This window comes from Heliconius melpomene, chromosome 4 (genome assembly GCF_056956725.1).
Source record: "Heliconius melpomene rosina isolate 202511_hmr_F chromosome 4, ASM5695672v1, whole genome shotgun sequence".
NCBI lineage: Eukaryota > Metazoa > Arthropoda > Insecta > Lepidoptera > Nymphalidae > Heliconius > Heliconius melpomene.
This window is the reverse complement of record NC_140392.1, coordinates 6,458,728-6,481,761: the sequence shown is the minus strand read 5'-3', so window position 1 is coordinate 6,481,761 and position 23,034 is coordinate 6,458,728. Positions and strand designations below refer to the sequence as shown.

Sequence of the window (23,034 nt, the reverse complement as noted above, 5' to 3'; positions counted from 1 at the left end):
TTATAAAGTAGCTTTTGTCTCAACTTTGTAACACAAAAGCAGGGTATAAGGAGGGCGTCGAGGCAAAGCTCTGCTTCAAATTCTGCCACTCAACACGCAAGGCCTCAAGAATTTGGCAGAAAGTGGGGACTGAAATGTCTTTTTGTCTTTCTACCTATCCTGCTGTATGCGGGATACAGTATGGAGCTGATTTTTTAATTTTTATTCAATATCGTATTTTTCAGGTAATGTTGAGTTTCAGCCCCAACGAAAATCATATCATCACGACGAAGCAGTTGGTGTTCGCAATCCAGAAGTGGTTTCACTTATATCATCACTTTTACGAGTAAAACAAGAAACCCTCCTAGCCGCTCTCACTTCGAAAAGGGCGAGGGCGTCTGGCGAAACTTTAGTTATTAATTATAGGTACTTTACTTATAATTATTTTTTAAAAAGTGGCAATTTCATTGTTCTGCTAAAATATATGTTCCCTTTTAATTTCTTAAAATTCATCCATTCAAGTAATCTATGTTTAAAAATTCATTATTTTTTTGCATTTTAAAATTTCTTTTTTTTACTATACATAAACATTATTACTTATAGGTATTTATTATTTTATAAGTCAGTAATCCGTGAAAATTTAAAGTAATAAAAATATATGTGTATAGAGAGAGACAGAACGAAATTTCTCGAGATATGAAAATGAAAAAATAATTGATACAGATTATATAATTTATGCCTTTAATATGCACACGAATGAGAATGGATTATTTTCATTTGCTCGCTCTGCTAAGAAAGCAAATCGCGGCGTTGAGTTTTCTGCTGTGTTCGGTATACGGTGTAAAGATTTTCTTATGACAAATTGTAGGTTACCAGAAGCAATAGCAACAAGGGATGCGATGGCCAAATGCTTGTATGGGGCTCTGTTCGACTGGATAGTAATGCAGGTCAATCACGCGTTGCTTTCTAAGAAGGACACTCTGAGGGAGCACCAGGGACATAGTATAGGTAATTTTAGTAAGATAATATCAACAGTATAGCATCTGTTGTAATTTATGTCAATATGATGATGTGAGATATATGTAAATATTTAATATCCTCACTATAAAAAAAAACTATTTAAACTTTCTTGTTTTAATATCTAGGCGTCCTTGATATATTCGGTTTCGAAGACTTCGGTCCAAGCAACAGTTTTGAGCAGCTTTGCATCAACTACGCTAACGAGCACCTCCAGTACTACTTCAACCAGCATGTGTTCAAATACGAGCAGGAAGAATACCGGAGAGAGGGTATTAGATGGACAGATATAGGCTTCTCAGATAATACAGGGTGTTTGCAGCTTATAGAGGGCAAGCCGGGTGGTTTGTTGTGTTTGTTGGATGATCAGTGCAAGTAAGTGATAAATATTAATACGTATATACAATAGATTGTGTCTTTTAAGTATAGAGTACCGGAAAGTATATAAGATGAAGGGATATGTACTTTTACGACAAAATCGCTTTCATAAAATCCTATATTAGATTTTGACAATTTCTTGAGGACTAAACCGGGTGTTTACTGTGATGATCGGTGACGTAAATTAACATGCTGAAAATGTTTTGACAACTTAATTTTTTCTTAATTTTAAGTACAACGTAAAGCAAAAAATCAATGATTTTATGTAAAAAAAAAAACAGCTCAAGTCCATTTATTTAATCATAATTCTAATATAAATCGGTATGCTTTGTGTCTTGTCTTTCAATATTTGATTATATGTAACATGTTAATATTTCTATTAACATTTTTGAAATTAACTCTTAACTTAAATCAATTTCAGTTTCCCTTGGGCAACAAACGAGACCTTACTGCAAAAATTCAATTCAGTACACGAAGATAGTCCGTTCTATGAGAAACCCCAGCGACGAGAACCTGCGTTCGTCGTGAAACATTACGCTGGCAAAGTGAAATATCAGGTAAACATTAAATTGTAGTGATATGATTAGAAATTTTTCAAATTTAAGATGAGAAAAAATTATACTTTTTTATGTTAAGATTTATTGTTACCTTCATGCTGTGAACCTAGTTAAGATACTCCATTCCCAATAACAAAAATCGCGGTTTTGGATTGAGTGGCGGAACTCAACACCGCGCTTTGTCTTGTTGCCAGAGCGAGGAAATGAAAATATTAAATATTTCACTTCCTCATATTTGCGCTGTCCAGATTATCATGGTGCATTTAGGTTATATTATTTTTTTTGACAATCTATATAACATATATCTTAGAATATATGGAAAATAGAGATCAAGTTCTTTCCGTTCCGTGAAACGATAATGAAGTGATTTATACAAAAAAAACAAATTATAACTATACATTACACATATATATTTCAGGTAACAGCAATGAGGGAGAAAAATCTAGATCTAATGCGTCAGGACATCGTGAGCGTGTTGAAGAACTCGTCGCTAGCGTTTGTAAGGGAGTTGGTTGGGGTCGACCCCGTCGCTGTATTCAGATGGGCCATAGTGCGTGCTTTCTTCAGGTAATTTACTTAGATTTTCTTATATATTATTATATACTACTAAAATTATGTTTTTGTATACAAATTTTCTTCTTAAATTTTACACTGTACCCTGCATTTAGTTAAGTATGCAGAGAACCTATTGTTAGAGAGATGCTATTGTTATCGGAAGGAAAAAAATATACGTTAAATAAAAATTAAACCTGTAAAAGTCGCACTAATCACAATAATGTCGCTCCGCCACAACAAAATTTATATTGTATTTTTATTTTTCAGAGGCTACTTTGCTTTCTTAGAAGCTGGTAGACGTCATAGGGTCAACAGAGTTGACGGAGCATCTAGAGTACAAAGGGCTTCGATACACGCACCAAATGACAGCATTATCAGGTAACGTCAGTCTCCAAACGATAATGAACCTTATGTTTAAAAGAGATTGTATCTAAATTGCATCGACAATAAACAAAAATCGCTTCTGTCTACAGTTAACCAATTATTTACGAACATGTGACCTATTAACATAATATAAGAAGCATGAATGAATACTATATCATTCCCTAAAGATTTATATTGAATTTGATATTACAGTGTAAACTCTATATAACAGCACTAAAGGGGTTGCTTATTTTATATCGTTATAGATAAATACTCGTTTAATATGATAAAAATATAGTAATTATCAGCTATGAAAACCAAGTACGAAATTAACAAATACCGAACAGTAACAGTAAAATCTCATTAAATAATGCGTATATTTTTTATAATAAACGGTAATGTAATATACATTATTTATAAGGGCAAGTAATCAAAATAAGCGAACCGAGAGAATCTTAGTATTTTGGTACATATTATGTTATAAAACGTTGAATTGTTTTGGTCGTTAGTGGGAAATCCTGTGTTGTTATATACAGTATAGCATACTATCAAAAATAACCGAAAAAAACGAATGTAAAAGGACTTCGATACTTAATCGATTTTTTCGTTAAATCGTTATAAAGAATCGATAACGTTATATAGAGTTTACGCAGTACATAATATAAGCTTCGCTAATATTGTATTGTGACGTAATGATATGTCTCTGCTCAGCCAACTGGTGACAGTATCGTCAATCAATCTCGCAATCAACCGAATTGCGTAAGTCACCGTTTATGGCATGCTTCAGTTATATGTGCACTCGCATGTTCATGTCGATGTTTATGTTTACAATCAATATTATTTGTCATCTGTGTTAGTTATAAGGCTGTGTTTACAATTGATGAAATATGGAAATTTAATGGGAAAACATATTGGTAAATTTATATTTAAATAAAACGTAAATACAGCCTAACATTTCAGCTCAAACATTTCACTGTTAGTGTTGTTGTAACTAATCGTTATAGTCTCATGTCACACGGTCATGCATGTATTTTGATGACGGCACATAGTCAATTTGGTTTTTTTTTATATTTGTATTAGTTTGTTTTTATTTACTTATGTGTTTGTTTTTGCTCGTATTCATAAAAATATAAATACATTTAAACATTGTAGTTTACTTTAAATTTTGTTTATAGTAGATAACCTATTCACAAGGTAAAAATTATGAATACGAGTATATTAGTCCGGTAATCATATAGAGAACTTACGTAAATTAGATTTAAAAAGTGCACTATCAACAAACTATAAACTCATTTAATACTTTTTCATCTTATGTCACAAATCTTAATATTATAAAATATTTCAATTTAGTTTGTTAATTAATATTTTGCTAATGTTAGTTGTATGGAGAACCCATGAAGGAGATTTTACAGTAAAAAAAATAAAGGTGGATCGTGCAACACAAAGTACCCTTGCAATCGCTGCATAAAGGCAAATAACAGGCGTCTTACACCCACCTCTCCACCCAGTTACACTGTACAGACCATCCTAGGTCAACAGCAACTTTGTCCTCAACTTGTCGACATTGAACTTCGGAGAATAGACACAAAATTAGAAAGGGTTAAGTGAGGGTCACGTGAGAGTCACATTAGATCCGCACAACTATAAACAAATTAAATACACAGTTCATTATTTTTCGTCTTGCCACAATTATAAATAAAAATAGTATGGGATAATAAGATCTTAGTATGGTATAGTAGTGAGTATGTGACACAGAGATAATAAGTTTCTCGTGAGTGCCGGACTATTGTAGGGGGGAGGGGGGGTCAGGGCGGGCAGTGATCGTGTGACAGCTAGTAGGCGTGTAGGACTATAGCTCAGTGTGGCCGCTAGGGCGAGCAGGGCGCGCGGGGCGCGGCCCTACCGCGTGGCAGAGACGCGCACGCGCCGCGCCGAGCGCGACCACGACCGCTTCGACGACGCCGACGTGCTGCAGCGTGCCAGCCAGATCGTCATGTACGCCCCACGCCTCTCACTCCGCCTTATGCTTCTCGCATGTGACACGGTCTACTATCGCGCTATCATATCATGGCATTCTAGAACACTGGGTTCTGTCGGTCGGGTATTTTGTTACGGTGGTGGGTCTTTGTTTATAATTTTCTTTGTATAGTTTTCTCTAACGACCACGCCGTTGTGCTGCAGCGCTCCAGCCTGTTGTCCGCCTTGTGCTTCACGCATATTCAGACTCACTCATATGTTCGTACTGAATTGTGAATTAATTGATAAGTAAACTTGCATATACGTATATTTTTTATCATAATTACCTCTTTAGAATTCTTAAGGCCGTCGTGCTGCAGGGGTGGGTTTGATTCCCACTGGAAGAATGAATTATTCATTATGAATATATATATATATATATATATATATATATATATATATATATATATATATATTTTAATCTGGTATCAAGGCAAAAGGGCGGCCTTAAATTTAAATTAAAGAAAACAATCCTAATGCCAATTATGATAAAAATATACGTATGCAAGTCTATTTATCAGTTTATTCGCGCCTGGTACGGATGTGTATTGCGCTATCATATATTTTTGTTTATGAACACTTGTTTGATAAATTTTGGGTTTTATCAGTTGGTGGGTATTCTGTTACGGTGGTGGATGGTGATTTGTTTATAATTTTCCTCATGTTGTTTTCTAATCATTATTTTTATATGGGATTCTGTTTTTTTGAATATTTTTATGTTTTTTTGTATTATTTTAATAAAAGAAAATAAATTTATCATACTAATAAATCACAGCTTTTTTATTCAGCAAATACCAAATGAAGATTTTTAATTTTGCATGTTTTACGGTGGTCGGGGTTCGATTACACGATTGCCGAAAATCTAAAAAACTTAATGAATTCACAGGAAGAACAAGTCGTTCAGGCCTAGAGAGCGTGCTAAGAAGGGTTTAAAAAACTTGCAAAGCGTGAAAACTTTAGCGGGGCGTACGGCCGCGCCCGCTGGGAAACGGAAACAACCCCTCACGGTGGCAGCACAGTTCCAACATTCGCTTGCAGCGCTCATGGAGACTCTGAATCAAGCCAATCCTTTCTTTATAAGGTATCTTTGTCATATTTTATATTAACGCAATACATTAGGATAACTTTCAAATATCACTTTGTTTTTACAGTAAAGAGAATATATTGTCAAAACACTGCATAGTCTGTTTCAAATCGAATTCGAGACATGTATGGATGCATGTCGAAATGCGGAATTTAATACCCCGCAAAATCATAATTATTCCCCCAAGTGGAGATCAAACCACCAACAGTGACGAAAATTTTTTTTTCAGGTGTATAAAATCAAACAGCGACAAAGTACCAAATGTATTCGACGAGGAAACGGTTCAACGCCAACTACGTTATACCGGGATGTTGGAAACAGTAAGAATCAGGCAGGCCGGATATAACGTGCGTCTCACATACGAAGAATTCATTCAGCTATACAGGATACTCTTGCCCAAAGGACTTTTAAGTTCGCAGACGGACGTGCGACACTTCTTAGCCACTTTAAATCTCGATAGAGATAATTATCAAGTAGGTTAGTATGATTCGAGTGTTTTATGAGCCTTATGAACATTTTAATGTTTTAAACATTTAAAATACTATATACATATGTAATATGTTTGTATTGTATTGTATTTGTAGTATTATAGTTCTCTGATTGTAAATGTGATGATTTTGACTTCGATTCTCAATTGGGGAATAAAGTATTTCGTTGCTCCTGATAACAACATGAAGGGCAGTATTGATCTGGTTATTTAACGAGCAATGTATCTGAAGTTACGCGAAAAGTTAGAGACGAGTCTTAACATTAGGCTCCCAAAGCATACCCTGCTATATACCGGATACAATCTGAAGCTGAAAAAGACAATAAATGTAAAAATAATTCTAATATATTCTAGGTGCTACAAAAATCTTCATGCGTGAAAGTGAACAGACCAAACTCGAGTACAGGCTGCATCAGCAAATAATGGCATCCATTATTACTATCCAAAGGTGGTTCAGGGCGGTTTTGGAAAGGCGGCGTTTCTTGGCACTGCGAAGAGCATCGCTTGTACTTCAGTGTTATTGCAGGTATAAATGGCGATGCTAATGTTTTATTGGTTTAGTTAACGGGTAAGGGCCATTATCAATAATTCTTTTAAGACATATACAGTAATCTTATAAATCTGGAACATCGATAGATCGAAACGACCAATAATTCATAATGTAATTGGATGTTATTTTCACGCAATATAGGAGCCGTATATAGTTAATTCATTTATTTAGGCACACAATATATTTACATATAGTTTTTTTAATAGTGTCAAAACATTGTTAATTTACAGACAATGGTTAATAATGAGACAAGCTATCAAATGTGAAGCGGCCGTCAAAGTGCAAGCGTGGTTCCGAGGCACCCGCGTCCGCCGTTGGTACGTGCGTTTGAAGGACGCTACTATGCGGTTCCAGGCAGCGGCCCGCGGGTACTTGCTGAGGAAAGTCTTGCCCGAGATTAGGAAACGAGTGCCGGTTAAAGTAAAGGTATGAAATAAGGATTGTATTATTTGACTTTGCATTATGTGTCGTGTATACGCGACATACAATGCTATACCAAAGTCGGCAAAAGGAACCTAGATCTACACTCCATTACCCAGGAACCTCGTACCAGGAACAATTTCAAGACGTTGTGTTTTGTGGCGGAACTAAACGCCGCGCTACTAACTTATTAACAAAGGAAGAAAATGTAAAAACGGAATCGACTCCACAACTTTTGCGTTTATAGTCCAACGCCTTGACGCTGCGCCAAGATTTTTTTATGTATTAAGAAATTGCAATATTTGATACCATGTGTAATATTGTTTTTTTATTATATAGTTTACTACACAAACGTACATTACACTAAATTATAAATAAACATTTTGGCAAACACGCATGATTAACAAACTAATATCATTTCCCTTTTAATATAGCAGTGTGCTAATAAATTTAGTCAATATAACAAGTAAAGTGTTGTGAAAAACACCTGTGTATATATACATATAGTTGTGCGTATGTGTTGACAGCATGAGAATAAAGCGCCGTCCACCGACGAAGTGTACAAGATCAGGAAGCCCAATATAGAACATCTAAAGAATATTATTGATATACAATTGTAAGTATGATACATATTTGATAATAAAAAAAAAATACAATCGAATTGATAACCTCCTTTTCTTACAGAAGTCGGTTAAAAATTGAGAAAATGCTGATTGGATATCAGTTACTTATGATTTTTGTTTTTTTTTACCCTTTTAATAGAATTATTGCATGTTCCATTTAATGTGATAATTTGTTTCATACACATGACACACATTATTTGTTTCGCATCATGTTCAGACACAAAATTGTCTTATTTATTATACATTTTCTTTTTTGCGTAAATAATAAATGTTTCTTTTTTCATTTAAGTTACTTTAATTATAAACACAACTTACGTCTAATGTACATTATGATATACAATTGCGTATTTCAGGAACATGCTCATACAAGAGGAGGCGGAAAAAACGCGACAGTTACGTGCTACTCAGTCTTTACCTTTAGCGAGGTAAGAAATCGGATTTTTTATTTTAAATACTAAAAAACACAAAATATGTTAAAAAGGTTGAGATTACTAAAATGAAAAATGAATAAATGAAAATAATATTTTATAACCCTGCAAAGAAACTTAACAATCTGTTAGTAAAAGTTGCCGCAAAATTCTAGCCTAAAAAAGACTAGCTAACTTATGTTATTGTAATCACTGCTTAATAAATGTATTTTTTTATTATTTTAGTCTGGAGATAAAACGAGATAGCTTATTAGAAAGTTCAACAGCCCAGACCTATAATAAAAGAAGAGTATCTAAAACGCAAAACATCACAGAATTACCTCTGAAACAGTCTAATCCAAGGTATAATACATTTTATTTTCAGTGTTATCTTACAATATACTTCCTACTAATATTATAAATGTGAATGTTTTTGATGATGGATAATTGTTCCACTTTAATTAAATGAAACTTTACAGTAAGCTGTAAAAATAATATTTATTTACAGCTTAATACATCAAGAAGGGAATGAATCGTCTCCAGATGAAAGTTGGAATGTGAACTCCACAAAGTATCCTCAGGGTATAGTGGCGTGGCCTAATAAAATAACAGCGGAGGATTTAGCTAATGAATTGTTATGGCTACGGATAGATCAGAATTATTTAATGGCTGAAAAGAATAAAGTAAGTAGTAGTAGTTAATAAAATAACTTATGTGATAAGATATGTTTTTGTAGCCTCATGTGGTATCCCATATAGGAGGGTACGCGGTGAGAACCTAGTAGTATGGCATTTCGATCTCCTAAGGCGGAACTCAACGCCGCACTTTGTCTTCTTACCAGCGTGAAGAAAATTAAAATATTTTATTTCCACGAGTGGGATTCAAATTCATAAGCGTCGCGCTTATAGTCCATACGCTGTCACTGCGCCACGACCGCTTCTATTAAAAATAGTGTATATTCATTCAAATATTAATACATTTTCATGTTTAATTTTTGTATTAGGTGAGAGAACGCGAATTGGCAGAATCTATAGCAAGTAGTAGTGAAGAATATCTTAGACAAGTAGGTGACTGGAGCCCTGCAGAGAGTTCTGACACTACAAAAAGTAGTTCGAGGTACTAATTACTTTGTCTATTATAAATAAAATTTTAAAAAATGTTATAATTAAATTAAACATCATCCCATCTGCTTATAGTTTGAGTGATCGCAAATTTAATCCAAAAAAATGTTGAAAATAGATTTTTTTTTCATAAATATCTAAGAATAAATATAAAAAAGTACGATATATATTACTATAAATATGATTGCACACTATAATAAAACTAACTTATTACAGACGAACATCCCCACAAGTATACCAGCGTAGTCTCTCCAGTACTACGTTAGAGCCACCGACGCGAGCGTTGCAAAGCTTGCCTCCAGTGCGGCGGGACCCCCGCGACTCACGGGATCCCAGGGAGTCAAGAGAGTCCAGGGACCTCCGGGACCCCGCGCTACTTCGGACTGATAATATTGATGCAGGTATTGTTTGAAATTGTTATGTTTTTAAACTAAATATTTCTCAAAAACATAATAATTCTTTGGCAGTCAATACATTGCAGCTAACTCTTTTTTTTAGCATGAGGATTTTTCAAACATTTACCCTATACGCGTCTTTTTATAAAATGGTGTATCTATTTTGAGTTTACAAAATTATTTATTAAAGGAAATTAATGATAACGATTTATTCATTGAACAATCACCCTTTTCTGGTTCATTAAATAACTCAATTTACAAAACTTAACATCCTTATATTTAGCTATATTTTATTATAAATTAATAATCTGTTTTTTTTCTTTTAAAATATTATTTTCGTGACAAATAATACGTCGTAAGATCCATGCGCTTTCGTGGTCCTATTATTTGTATAATTTTATATTTATTTATAATGCTATAATTCTACACCACGAGAGGTAAAATTATATCACTGCTTCCTTCATTATCGTTAAGCAACACAAATATGCATAATGTATATCTTAATCACGTTACACACATCATTTACAGTTATTCAGGAAACAGTTACCGTTATTTTCTTCTGTCTTGCCGCTAATTTGTTTGTTCAACAATATTGTTTACTTCTGTGTCTACAATAAAATACCCTAATTGACTTGTCTTTTGTCTGTCCCTAACATTAGAGTATTAATTGTGGAACTACAACCAACACCATGTGCTTCTTGTTAGTGAATTTAGAAAGATGTTTATGTGAAATCTATATAGTGTTTGAAGAAAAATATTTTTTGTCCATCTTAGGAGTGTCTGTTTCTTTCCTTTTAATTAAATATTGTGCACTGTTTATACCAATTATTTTACTATATCATGGTAAGTGATCGCTTATTGTTTAATTTCGAATAAGGGTAATAAAATGTATATGTTTCTTTTATCATACATCTCCTTTATTATAGATTATAATGTAAATTCTTAAAAATAATGTTGACAAAACATCGTTTAGATTTAGACTGTGTATAGAGAATCTGGTCTTTATTTAAGTTCAACAATTTAAAATAAATATTATGAATAACGTAAGCAGCATAATTGCCACATGGTATTATGTTTGTTTACAACAAACACATTTTTTAATGCTAATTCTTTATAATTACGCTATACTCATGGTGTTGAACTAATCTTTATATGAGTATTAGCAAAATCAATGGTTTCATTTCCTTTTTAAACAAACCAAGGTTACTAATGTTAATTTAACGTTATACATTTTACAATATATATGGTAATACAATCTGAACGACTCAGACGTGTTAAATATACATATAATAATATAAAAGTGTTTTTTATGCATGAAATTAAAAGGAGGCCTCGTGACGCAATGTCCCGCTATCTGACAGACTCAAGTAACCTGGTTAAAAACAACACTCAACACCTTGCAAATTCGGTGGAATATAGGAATAGGAACGCTTTTATATGCGGAATAATAAGTGACAGTAAATAGAATAATTTCTTTGGGCTTTTAGGTAGTGTGCCCCGTTGCGAAGGTCCCCCGGCGCCGCCGGTACGGGCCGCGCGGCGCTCCCCCCGCCGCCTGCCGCCCGACCGCCCCGACGATGTGCCGCACAGCGCGCCCTTGCCTCTCCCTCTACCCCTACCACTGCCCTTGCCTGCTGAACATTTGGATATTAAACGGTATTTATGTGCTTTAATGATTTATCGATAAGAATATTATTAGTATTGTGTTTTACTATTTTATTCTTTACCATAAACAGGGCGGTCTCAGAAGTGACAGTGGGCGGTAGTGGTGAAGCTCTACGCCGGCGTAACTCTGACCCCGCGCCCGACCCTCGTACTCCCGCCCCGGACTATATCGGACACACTGGAAATGGATTATTTGGTATTGCTGGCCACAGGTAAAGCTTTTTATTATTTTAAGCATATACACTATACAGATTATAAAAGAAAGTAGCTTCACGCGGTATTGGCAAAAGAAATCAAGTGTTAAGACACTACTCCCTATAAACGGCCGAATATTCGAGATTGCGTATAGAGTGACATAATTCAACCCTGCGTATCTTTTTCTTTCTGATATTAACTTAGTAGAGTTAGAGAACGAAAATAATTATTTCCCTCAAGTGAGTAATGTTCCTATATGTAGCAGTGAGTTGCTGGTAATAAACATTCGAAGAAAAAGTATTTTATTTAAGCTATTTTATTTTCTCTACAATACAACGTTGAGTACTGCCAGTCAACCCTATGTCTCAAATTTAAGTAGAAAGTGGGGCACAAAATATCGTGACAATAGATTCTCTTTGCCTGCCAGAAAAGATTGAAAATAAATTTTAAGTTACATTTTTCTTTTTTCTTTTCTTTTCAGGTTTCGCAAAGGAACAAGATTTGCCAAAGGTGATAAGTGCGTATACTGCCACAACGCTATCGACGCGTTCATCACACAAGGGCAGCGGTGTATTGACTGCAAACAACTATACCATACAAAATGTATACAAAACAAAGGCGTGATAACGATGCCGTGTCCAAGTCCCGTGACTGTCGCTGCCAGGGGGCGACATAAAAACAGAAAACGAATAATGCTCAATAAGGATTCCCCATACAGTCTTACCACTGATCAGTCTAAGGGTCCGGCCAGTTCTAACTTCAGTTTGACAGGAACCTCGGAGTTTATGGACAGAACTGATAAGATAATATCGGACGCCACAGAGTTGCAAGCGATGCAGAATTTTATCACGAAAAAGATTTATCTTATGGAGTCGTCGGAGAATACTAAACAGTCTGAAGTGAGTTTTTTCAATTATATTTTTTTTAGCTTCATGTTGTATCTTGCACATACTATAAGCAGAGGAAATAGTATTAAGGCATTCCGCTCCCCACGCACTGCCCAATTTTCCAATTTTCAAAACGCAATGTTTTGTGGCGGAGCTCAAAAACGCCGTTGTTTTGTTACCAGATCGAGAAAGATTAATATAATTTTAAGTAAAATTGGTTGATTTTTCAGAAGATCTAAATCTTTTAGCTTTTAATATTTTTACATAATGCATGGCTATATAATTTGTATTTGTTTTGGTTTATTTACTGACTTTTTTAAATTCTACAAATACAAAATTGTACATGTAAAAGCTTCATAAAAATGTTATATATAAATTAAAAACAAAAAATAAATTATGACAGGTGGACAGAGTATTCAAACACGCGTTACGGGAATTCAAAGACAACTTAGTAGCAACATACAGTGTGGTAGAAACTAGAGGGTCAGCTCTCAAATATAAGGACTTAATAGGAAATTTCCTACATGTCATGGAAACAGTATGTGCCAGGGAGGGCTCAACCCTCTCTATAACAATGGGAGTGAACGCGTTTAGAGGGTTCATGGACGAGTTTATGAGTCAACACGAAACTGATAAAGCCAGGACCAAACGAAAAAAAGATAAAAAGAGAAAAGTAAGTATTGTTTTTGTGGTTTTTTTAATGGTGGTGGTGTTTTTATGTGGTTTTATGGATTCATTTTATCTTTTGATGTTGATTCTATGATATGTCAATAATATTTTTATTTTTATTACCTTATATTTTAGACACATTTAAAGCATAATTATATGTAACGAATAATTTCACCTTTAACTTAATCAGTAATTGACACAATAGTACTGCAGCTAATAAAATAACAACCCAGTAACTTAGTGCATGGTCAACTTATTCGTGAGGTCAGTTGTCGCTTCGTTTCCAGGTGGACGACCCGATCCAGTACAAGGGTCACACGTTCATACTCTCCATGATCAATATACCAACGGAATGTGAAATATGCAAGACATTCTTCATGTGGCCTATCGAGAGATCGCTTATATGCCAGACTTGCAAGCTTGCGTCTCATAAGAAATGTTATATGAAGGTGAGAATATTATAATTATATTCTATTTTTTAAAAGGTATATCATGTTAATGGTCTTAAGACCAAAAAAAACTATGTTGTTATAACTTTTTCATAGAAGCATGATTATATACATTGCATTGAAAAAGGAATTGTGTTGAAAATAGACATCGTAAGAAGCTGTCATGGCGGGACTCGCACGTGTGACTATAAATGCAACCTTTGTATTTTTGATTCGCACTCGAGGGTATGAATTATTTATTGAATATTTTCATCTTCTCGCTCTGGTAACAAAGCAAAACAAAGCGGCATTGAATTGCAACACCCAAGTCCTTTCGTACTCAATGTCTTGAAAAATCGGCAAAAATTGGGAAATGGATTGTCTTAACACTATGTTCCCTGCTATATGAACAATCTATTCATTCATTTCACATGAAGAAGACCCTGCTTTATGTGGGATACACTGGGAAACAAAAAAAGGATTTAAATTACAATGTTTTTTTCACATATTCACATATTTAACATATTTTATTATTATTTCACATATTTAATAGGTATCAACGCAATGCCGAGCGGAATCAGGTGCGTCATCAGCGTCCATAGTGGGCGCGGTGGACGCGGGCGGTCGCGAACAATTTGGAGTACTTAAACGTGGAAAGGTTATTGTTTTACAAATGTTATTTTTGTTATCTTAAAGCTACGTATGTATTTTGTCAGTTTTTATTCAATGCAGTTCGATTCCCAGTTTCGATTCCGTCGCTCAACAGACAATGCCTCTAGAATTCGGCGGAAGTGAGGAACGGAAGTGTTTTAATAGGAATGGAATGCCTTAACATATCCCTCAAGTTTTCTGCTGCCTGCTGCTATGTTGCTATGTACGCAATATAGCGTGTAGCTAAAAAAAACAAGCAATGTCAATGTCTCCGAATTGTAACAATATCGCAATATCATAAATTAATATAAGAAGAAAATTATAGAAACACCTACCATCTTGGTAGTAATTAAGATGTTTCTATAATTTTTTATTCTGAAATTTCTTTAATTATTTCTATTTTAGGTGTTCGGAGTTCCACTAAGCGAATTGCCCACTGGTGAAGGCAACATACCTCTCGTAGTGGACAGGCTTATAACCACTATAGAAATGACTGGATTGTATGTTGAAGGATTGTACAGGAAGAGTGGGCTTAGTTCTAAGGTATGTGACATTTACTAAAAGTTCCATTATTAGTAGTGATGACTTAAAATGATATGTAGACAGACATCTAAAAAAATATGTATGAATATAAAATATGTACTAATTAAGACATAAGCTCAATAGCACACTGTATTAAAATAAAAGTCTTACCATAGTGAGAGAATGTAAAACTGTAATTTCCTTGACAGAAGATCGCACCTACAACTATCTCATTTACACTTGTACGTTGTCACACTGTGAGGACCTCAGTTAACACCTTAACCTTTCTGCTTTTAAATGGTATATAACGTGTGAATTCTTTTTTTAGGTCACGTATCTACCCTCACATAGCAGGGTAGGCAAAGGGAATCTGGGGAACTAGTGTTAAGACACTCTGACCTCACTTTCCGCCGTCGAGTGGTAAAACTCAACCCCTCGCTTTGCCTCATTACCAGAGCGAAGAAATGAAAATTTTAAATATTTCATACCCTGAGTGTAAATTGAACCCGTATCGCACACATATCGCAGCGACGGCCTCTTTAACAATTTAAATCTATACATATAAATGAAATGCCACAGGTACGTGAACTCCGACGGCTATTGGACGAGCGGCCAGAAGAAGGCGTGGACAGGCTCGATTCGTACGCAGTTCATGTTCGTGCCTCCGTGCTCAAGACGTTCTTCAGGGAGCTGCCTGAACCGCTGCTTACCTTTGACCTGTATGATGACTTCATACTGGCCGCGGAGATATCTGATCCTCAGGTGTGTTTATTTATTACCTGATTATAAACAATATCTGTATTAACAATACAGATAAAATTACTTTAAGTATAGTCAGACAAATATTTCCGAGTCAAACCCCCACATGTGTGTACATGTACAGTTGTGTGAATAATATTTGACATGCGGAGTTCAGCGTAACCGCGCTGAGTAAATGTCACTTAATGTTACTTGGTGTCGCGCTCTACTGTACTTTAGGGTGGTGATGGGGCTCGCGGGGGCGACCACTACGTGATACGATAATTTGTTTATTACGTCCTTGTCGGTATTATATTATAAACGGTCTCACCGTCAACACACTATTAGTAACTTAAAAAAATCTATGTTAATATAAACAATATTAATTTTCAGGAACGGGTGTCGAGTATTTTCACAATACTGAAAAAAATACCTAAACCAAACTACGATCTGGTGGAAAGACTGATATTTCACCTTGCGAGGGTAGCTTTAGGAGAAAATCATAACAGGTTAATATTCAATGTCTTGTTACAGTTGCTATAGTTCGTTTCTTTTCAGATTAATGGAATTACGATAGGGGAAAACAGGTGTAAAAATCAATAAATATACAAGAATTATTATACCCCTACTCTATTGAACTAATTTAATTAATTTTATTTTAAAGAAAAAATTAATAGTAAAGATAAAACTAAATTTGAGATTTCTTTTTTGATTTAAAAAAACAGCCGGCATATCAGTACTCTGTATATATACCCTGTGAATAACAGTTTGCCTACTGGCCGGCCAAGTATACAAAACAAAGGCGTGATAGGCCAAGTATGTATCTCATTCTACACTTTAGTCTAATCTTCAAGACCTATCTCATATAAAAAAAAACATTTTAAAAAGTGTATTTCAAACTAAGAAAAGATTAATATTTTTGGTCCTTCCATCTTCCAGGGTTTCCAAGAAGATAGATTTCAAGTTGCGCTATGCAAATTATTTTTAATAAATTTTCTGAAAAGACACATGTTAAGTAAAAATATATACAATATTTCCAGAATGGGCCCCAACGCACTGGCCATAGTGTTCGCGCCGTGCATTCTGCGCACGCACAAGGTGCAGCCGGCGCAGGACTCACTGCATGACATCGCGCGGCAGACCGCCTGCCTGGAGGCCATACTTGTTGATAAGATGAGCAACGTGAGTGTATACTTATGTTTTAGGTTGTTCTTTTATGAAATACTATCTTTACCTGCAATTTCGACCTGCAACTTGAAAAAGTGAGTCACCATTTATTATATAAAATAACACGTTTCCTTCAACAGACACGCGGTACCCTCGCGGACATAGCAACACTAGAGCGCGCGTCAGAGACGGCGTCCAAGCGTCTATCCAACATACGTGCACGTAGTTTAGCGCCGCGGCCGGAGGAACAGATTCTCGAGGGACACATACACGAGATAGAGAAGGAGAAGGCTAATCTTACATTGCATTTGCCGTCGCTTATGAGGTAAGATTGAGTCATGGTAAGAAAATAATTGAATCATTAAACAAATAAACACATATTTTAAGTTATTTTACATAACGAGTTGCACTTGTGTTTTATATAGTTTAACTTATAGTAACTGTACAATGTTTTATAGTTTCCATAATTTTTCATGGGTCCAAAAACAATACTTTTCATGTTTTATATATATAAAAAAATTGGGAGTAATATTCAACATTTTCACTTGTTATTCTATTTTGTAAGGAGCAATTGTATGTTTACAAAAGCGTTAAATATTTATTATAGACCATCTACTGTAAAACTTATTATTGACTATTTGTAATATTTTTTTTTACCTGATGCTATTTTGATTACTTTTTCCTATGTGTTGGTAAGTTTAGTTTAAGAGTATACAGTCTCTACATAATATATATTTATATTTCAGAGCGACATCCGACGACGACTTACTGTCTACAACTGACCACGACGGAGAGTTCGGTAGCACAGACGACCTTAGCGCCGGTTCTTCACTACGCTCTCAACGTCTACTACACCGACAACTCTCCTCAGACGACCCTATTATGGTGTAAACATGAAAAAATAGACACTATAAATACTGTCAATCCATTGTGACGCGAGGGAACGGCGTCTGTCTATAAATGCGATGGAAGTGAGTTTGATTCATACTCGGGGGAATTATTTTTTTTCCTTTCTTTGCTCTGGTATGTATGATGTTGTGTTCCGTCAGTACAACACTTAATGTCTCGAAAATGGGCCAGTGTGTGGGAAACAGAATAACTTAAGGTTTTATCTGCCTTCTCAGCTATATGCTAGATACAGTGTAAAGCTATAAAAAAAATTATGTGAAAATCCACGAAAAATGGCAAAGTGTCCGTGAGAGTATAAATTAAGACTCCTTCATCCATGTTCTATTCCTCGACTAGGAAAATGTCTGTTGAGTGTTTTATGAGATTTTTTTTATTAAATCTGATACAAATTGATATCAAAGAGCTAAACTCTTAAGCTTTTTTAATATTTTAAATAAATGAAAGAAATATATTATTATGTCGAGGTTCGTAGATAATTTGTTGGTTTCAATATCCCAATGCTGGTAAATGGTTTAAATAGTATTTGATAAAAAACATTCATACTGATGATATTAAATTTATACAACCTGAGGGTTGAATATCTTAGTAGAGAAAAAAGATATGAGATTTAATAAGAAATAATATTATTTTATATGAGTATCTGTACACAATATACAATTCATAAATACTAAATCTATGTGCTGCACATTTACATACAATTTGTTATAAAACTAAACCTTTCAAGCTCTCCAATTTGTTATATATTTATATTTTCTAAAACACTTTTACTGATATTAGGAGCTTTTTGAATTTGCTAAATCTTTCTGATTTTAGGGACGTGGCTAGTGCCAATAACTGAATAATATTAAAGTTATTACGGCTTACATATTTTTATCGAATTATAAATTATTTTATATGTGATCTTTTCCATTTTTTGCAAATTTAGAAACTATTTCAAGATTTTGAATTAATACATTTGTATAATATTTATTTTATAAGTGAAGTAAAAGGGCCACTTGTTTTAAAATGACTGTGACATACTTTGATAAATATATACTTTGTTATTAGATTCTTAATAAAAGATTATTGTGGGTTACGGAAAGAAAATTTAATTACTTTCAATATCTTTGTTAAAAACGTTAATTTTTAAAGTAAGCTGTAATCTTGAATATATATTTGAACTATGTATTTCATAGATACAGAATCGTTTTAGATACTTCCTCACCAAAAACAAAAAATATAATTAAGCTTAAATGAGGCGGGCAACAAACGTTTTCAATTCTGTACAAATATTAAAAGTAATTTTAAGATTTTAAATAAGAGCTTAGAGAATTTTTTTATTTAGATCAAAAATTTTAACATTCTGAAGTTGGTTAAAATTTGTATGATTGGATAATTAAAACTATTTAATACTTCTTAAAAAAAAGAGCAATATTGTGATAAATAAAAATAGCAATACCTGCTAACAAAATTAACGTAATTAATCTCGAAAGCGGCCATAACTTACGTTACAACCGAGATTTGAAGTTGTGATTATTTTACCACATCAATGATATGAGATTAATATAAAGACACTATTTTTACAAAACATCAACAAATATTTCTTAATGCTTAGTGAGTATGTATTTATATACAGTTTGTTTATAAAATTAAATGTTAGAAACATTTAATTAATTTACATATTATATTATATTGTAATCTGTTTGTGTTATAAATTGTACCTTGCTTGTATTTTATTCAGTACATAATCTAAAAGACTGTCTATCGTTAAGCTATTGAATTTATGGTTAAGTCACAAACGTTTTATCTGATTTTATTAGTTGTACTTGCCTTCAAACAACGAATGTCTGTTAGTTTACTTTACAAAAATGTTACTATGTTAAGTGATGGCTTGGTAGTTTTAACTTGCCGTATCTGTATTATATTAATTGTTTGAATCTCAAGTATCGGGGGATATGCGAAGGTTACGTAAACTATTGCTACTTATGTTATGGTTATTTGCTCAGGTGCCGATCAAACTCTTTAATTACGTATTCAAAAGTAATAGGGCTCATCCATAAGTTACGTCACTCACCAGTCCTGTGCAGTTGTCACGGTTTATCACCACCCTCATGTAATGTTATTTCATATATTACAAAGAAAGAAAGAGACTAGAAATGACAAAATTAAAACAGTTTTAAGATTTCAGATACTAATAGTGATCAGCAACAGAAATATCACACTACTCCAATCTCCTCCAACCTCCCCCTCCAATGAGTGACGTAATATATGATGGCCCCATATTTTATTAGAGGTTGTGTCGCAGTTATCTGTACTTTCTGTGCCTTCGACTAATTTGCTTTCATTGAGCAGCAGTTCATGTCTGTAAGTGTTTAGATATTGTTATCTTTTACTAAATGTTATGTCTTATATGTATGTATATTAAAGTTTTAGAGTGAAATATTCCATTAGCCACATACTGATAAAATCTCAAAAAAAAACAATATTTTATATACAGTATACCTTTGAAGTTTTTACTGTGGAATCTATATATTGCTTTCTAATAGTGTATGTTGTGGCTTCATATTAGGGTAAGAAATTACGAGTCCATGTAGATAAAGTGAATTTCCTTGTAAAGTTTATGTAAATAATTCTTAGTCTAAAACCATTTAGTTACTTCTATATTATACATAATATACAAATGAATCACTTAAGTTTATTAAAATTTAGGATATTTCATATTTTATCATTTATGGTGTTTAAATTAGAACCTGGTGCCTGAATATTCCGTTTAGCAAGTTAGCTTTGAAATTTTCATTTTTTGTAAATGAATATTCTAAACATCTTGTAAATTGTGAATGTTGAATTTAAATTGATTTTTTTTTTGTTGAATTTATGAAAGTAATTTGATACTTTCTTAAAAGTTAATGAATGATAAGTTTTGATATGATATTAATTTGATATTTTGTTTTTTTTACGTTTTTAACAAAAAAGCCATATTGTTTTAAAAATTCAAAATTGTTAGAGTATTGGTGTACTATCAAGGACCAATGCTGGTTTTACTTATTTTACTGATACATTTTCTTCCATTACTAGCTTATTCAATGACTTGTAATATATTATTGATATTTATATTAATCTTTTGTTGTAAGGGTCCTATAATGTGTCAACATAATGTTTTTAATGGAATGTAACCAAATTATTAAAATACCAATTATGATAACAAATAAACAATTGCCGTGGATAATATACTCTTTTATTCACTTAAGTTTCCATGGGTTCTGTATGTAGTTGCCAAGGTAGTGTTCCTATAGGGCAAGAACCCCAGCTCTGGTTGATTGAAGCCATTTGCCAAATTCCGAAAACTTTCTGATTTTCTTCTTTAGTGAGAGAAATATGATCATGATCCATACTGACATTATTTTTATTATGTTCCTTATTACATTCCTTTGCTATATTTTTATCGATTGAGATAGATGATGATATAGAATCTGCTGACATGAGATCTTCAACTGTGTATATCCTTGATGAAGTGATTGGACATTTCTCTGGACATGCAATAACTTTTGCTAAGCTACATATTTTATCTATAGCTTCAGTCGGCAAACATGGTCTTACTAAATGTAACAAGTCTTTGATAAAATATGTGAGATTTGGGTTGTATGTTGAAATTATTGGTTGAATAAATGTCATATTTGTCATGTCATTAGGTACACACTTGCGTAAATCTAAAAAAAGTATATTTTCTTTTTCATTGGGATACCATTGATAATATAATGATTTTATTTTCTTTTCATCATTTAAAATGGTTTCATTAGTAGCGGTCCTGAAATTATAAACAATTATTAGTTTTATAGTTTTCTTGATTTCCTGAGAAATTGATATACACCATCATCACCAAATATTATCTCAAACGAGAAGCTTTGTAACTGAATAAATCTTTAAAATATTTGCTCATATAATAAAATATAATCAAGAAAAGCATAATAATTTTATGTATCAAAAACTTTACCAGTTTTTTTATATTCACAATAATGAAAAAAAATACTTACTTATTTAATTGCTCTGTAAATTGTTGATTTTTTCTCCATGCTTGTAATATAGTGGACACCCACCGAGCTGCTAACTTATGTTTTTTATTACAGATTTCTTCACTTTGTGTAAATTTAATAAGTCCCAAAACAAAATCTTGCAATAATTCTTTAGTATGAAGAAATTCTAATAATTTTACAAAACATTTAATATATTGCTTACTTAAAGATTTAGTGAATTCAAGATTAGAGGAATCTAATAAATTATGAACTTCTAAGGACAAAAATAGAGATCCTTCTGATATTAGCACCTTATTTACATATTCAGATAAGTTGCTACTGTTAGGTAGTTTCTTAGCTTTCACTTTCATGGCCTCTATTAATGAATGTATAGTTATAGATTCTAAGTTAGAAAAATTCATACTGGCCCCCAATATATCTTTTGCATCATTTACTAAAGAGTCTCTCATCATTTTATCTTCAATATCACATACTTTTCTTATTTTACATTGTGAATGAGAGCATATACTTAGAGAAAGATAAAAATTTATAATTCCTTCTATTTTGTTTTCTAACTCCCCATCTTGTGCTTTTTCAAGAATATAATTTTCAATGCATTCATTATGTTTATCCCAGTAATATTTTTGTAACCATTCTAAACTTGTCAAAGATGCCTCTCTTAACTGTTCAATTGAAGGTAGTCTTTCACTATGAGCTGCATCATGACGCAGCTCTACAATCCAATCTGGAATTCCGATATTCTTAGCTGCTCGGAACAAATTAAGACCTTTCGAGGTTTCAGAATCGAGCATATGATTTACAAATCGCATTAAAGCAGAGGAATATGCTAAACGCATTAACGAATCGCTGTTCGTTTGGACATGGCTGGTTATATCTTGTATTTGTACTTCCAGTAATATAAGAGTCGACTCAATGGCAGTAGGTAGAGTAGGGCAGCGAGCTTTCCAAATTAAAAGATGTTCTAAGCCTTTTCGTTTGGTTGCCGGTGTACTATTAGATGCAAACAGTTCATTATAAACTTCACGCCACTCTTCAACATTGTACCAAGGAACTATTTGAAATGAGGCGGACATTTTAAACACTTTACTAGTTGAACGGTAAACAGCAAGCTTCAATTTAATAGTTAATATTTATTAATAATACAACCCTAACCTAAAACATATCATGTGTATTTTTTAATATGTCAAAATACAAATGTCACATTTGAAACGTCATCTCATTGTTTATTGTTCCACAAATGA

At 33.4% G+C, this 23,034-nt stretch overlaps 2 protein-coding genes across 5 annotated transcripts in view; one reads left to right on the top strand and one right to left on the bottom strand.

Annotated features, from left to right (window-relative positions):
* LOC146539566 (unconventional myosin-IXb-like) overlaps positions 1–20,988 on the top strand; it is a 27,748-nt gene extending 6,760 nt beyond the window's left edge. The window contains exons 5-33 of one of the 4 annotated variants that reach the window (XM_085185088.1): positions 225–405; positions 848–987; positions 1,125–1,371; positions 1,796–1,931; positions 2,350–2,498; positions 2,754–2,864; positions 4,722–4,844; positions 5,752–5,946; positions 6,179–6,426; positions 6,791–6,962; positions 7,217–7,412; positions 7,934–8,022; positions 8,383–8,454; positions 8,683–8,799; positions 8,945–9,119; positions 9,440–9,552; positions 9,774–9,958; positions 11,440–11,608; positions 11,689–11,829; positions 12,294–12,711; positions 13,103–13,372; positions 13,638–13,817; positions 14,350–14,454; positions 14,853–14,990; positions 15,549–15,731; positions 16,101–16,216; positions 16,748–16,889; positions 17,015–17,199; positions 17,621–20,988. In XM_085185088.1, coding sequence (XP_085041214.1) covers positions 225–405; positions 848–987; positions 1,125–1,371; positions 1,796–1,931; positions 2,350–2,498; positions 2,754–2,864; positions 4,722–4,844; positions 5,752–5,946; positions 6,179–6,426; positions 6,791–6,962; positions 7,217–7,412; positions 7,934–8,022; positions 8,383–8,454; positions 8,683–8,799; positions 8,945–9,119; positions 9,440–9,552; positions 9,774–9,958; positions 11,440–11,608; positions 11,689–11,829; positions 12,294–12,711; positions 13,103–13,372; positions 13,638–13,817; positions 14,350–14,454; positions 14,853–14,990; positions 15,549–15,731; positions 16,101–16,216; positions 16,748–16,889; positions 17,015–17,199; positions 17,621–17,765 — 4,841 coding nt within the window. In that variant the 3' untranslated portion in view covers positions 17,766–20,988. Of the gene's footprint in view, positions 1–224; positions 406–847; positions 988–1,124; positions 1,372–1,795; positions 1,932–2,349; positions 2,499–2,753; positions 2,865–3,560; positions 3,609–4,721; positions 4,845–5,751; positions 5,947–6,178; positions 6,427–6,790; positions 6,963–7,216; positions 7,413–7,933; positions 8,023–8,382; positions 8,455–8,682; positions 8,800–8,944; positions 9,120–9,439; positions 9,553–9,773; positions 9,959–11,439; positions 11,609–11,688; positions 11,830–12,293; positions 12,712–13,102; positions 13,373–13,637; positions 13,818–14,349; positions 14,455–14,852; positions 14,991–15,548; positions 15,732–16,100; positions 16,217–16,747; positions 16,890–17,014; positions 17,200–17,620 lie in introns of all 4 variants that reach the window. The other 3 variants (XM_085185089.1, XM_085185090.1, XM_085185091.1) reach the window with 3 other exon arrangements.
* On the bottom strand, positions 20,976–23,034 carry LOC146539565 (uncharacterized). The gene is made up of 2 exons (XM_085185108.1): positions 21,794–23,034; positions 20,976–21,567 (listed from the first exon to the last, which is right to left on the bottom strand). The coding sequence occupies exons 1-2, from the start codon at positions 22,864–22,866 to the stop codon at positions 21,006–21,008; spliced, it is 1,635 nt and encodes a 544-aa protein (XP_085041234.1). The 5' UTR covers positions 22,867–23,034; the 3' UTR covers positions 20,976–21,005.

Coding starts and splice junctions, on each gene's coding strand:
- LOC146539565 (XM_085185108.1), bottom strand. CDS start 22,866: ATGTCCGCCTCATTTCAAATAGTTCCTTGGTACAATGTTGAAGAGTGG. Junction 21,568..21,793: donor TTTACAGAGCAATTAAATAA/GTAAGTATTTTT, acceptor TTATAATTTCAG/GACCGCTACTAATGAAACCA.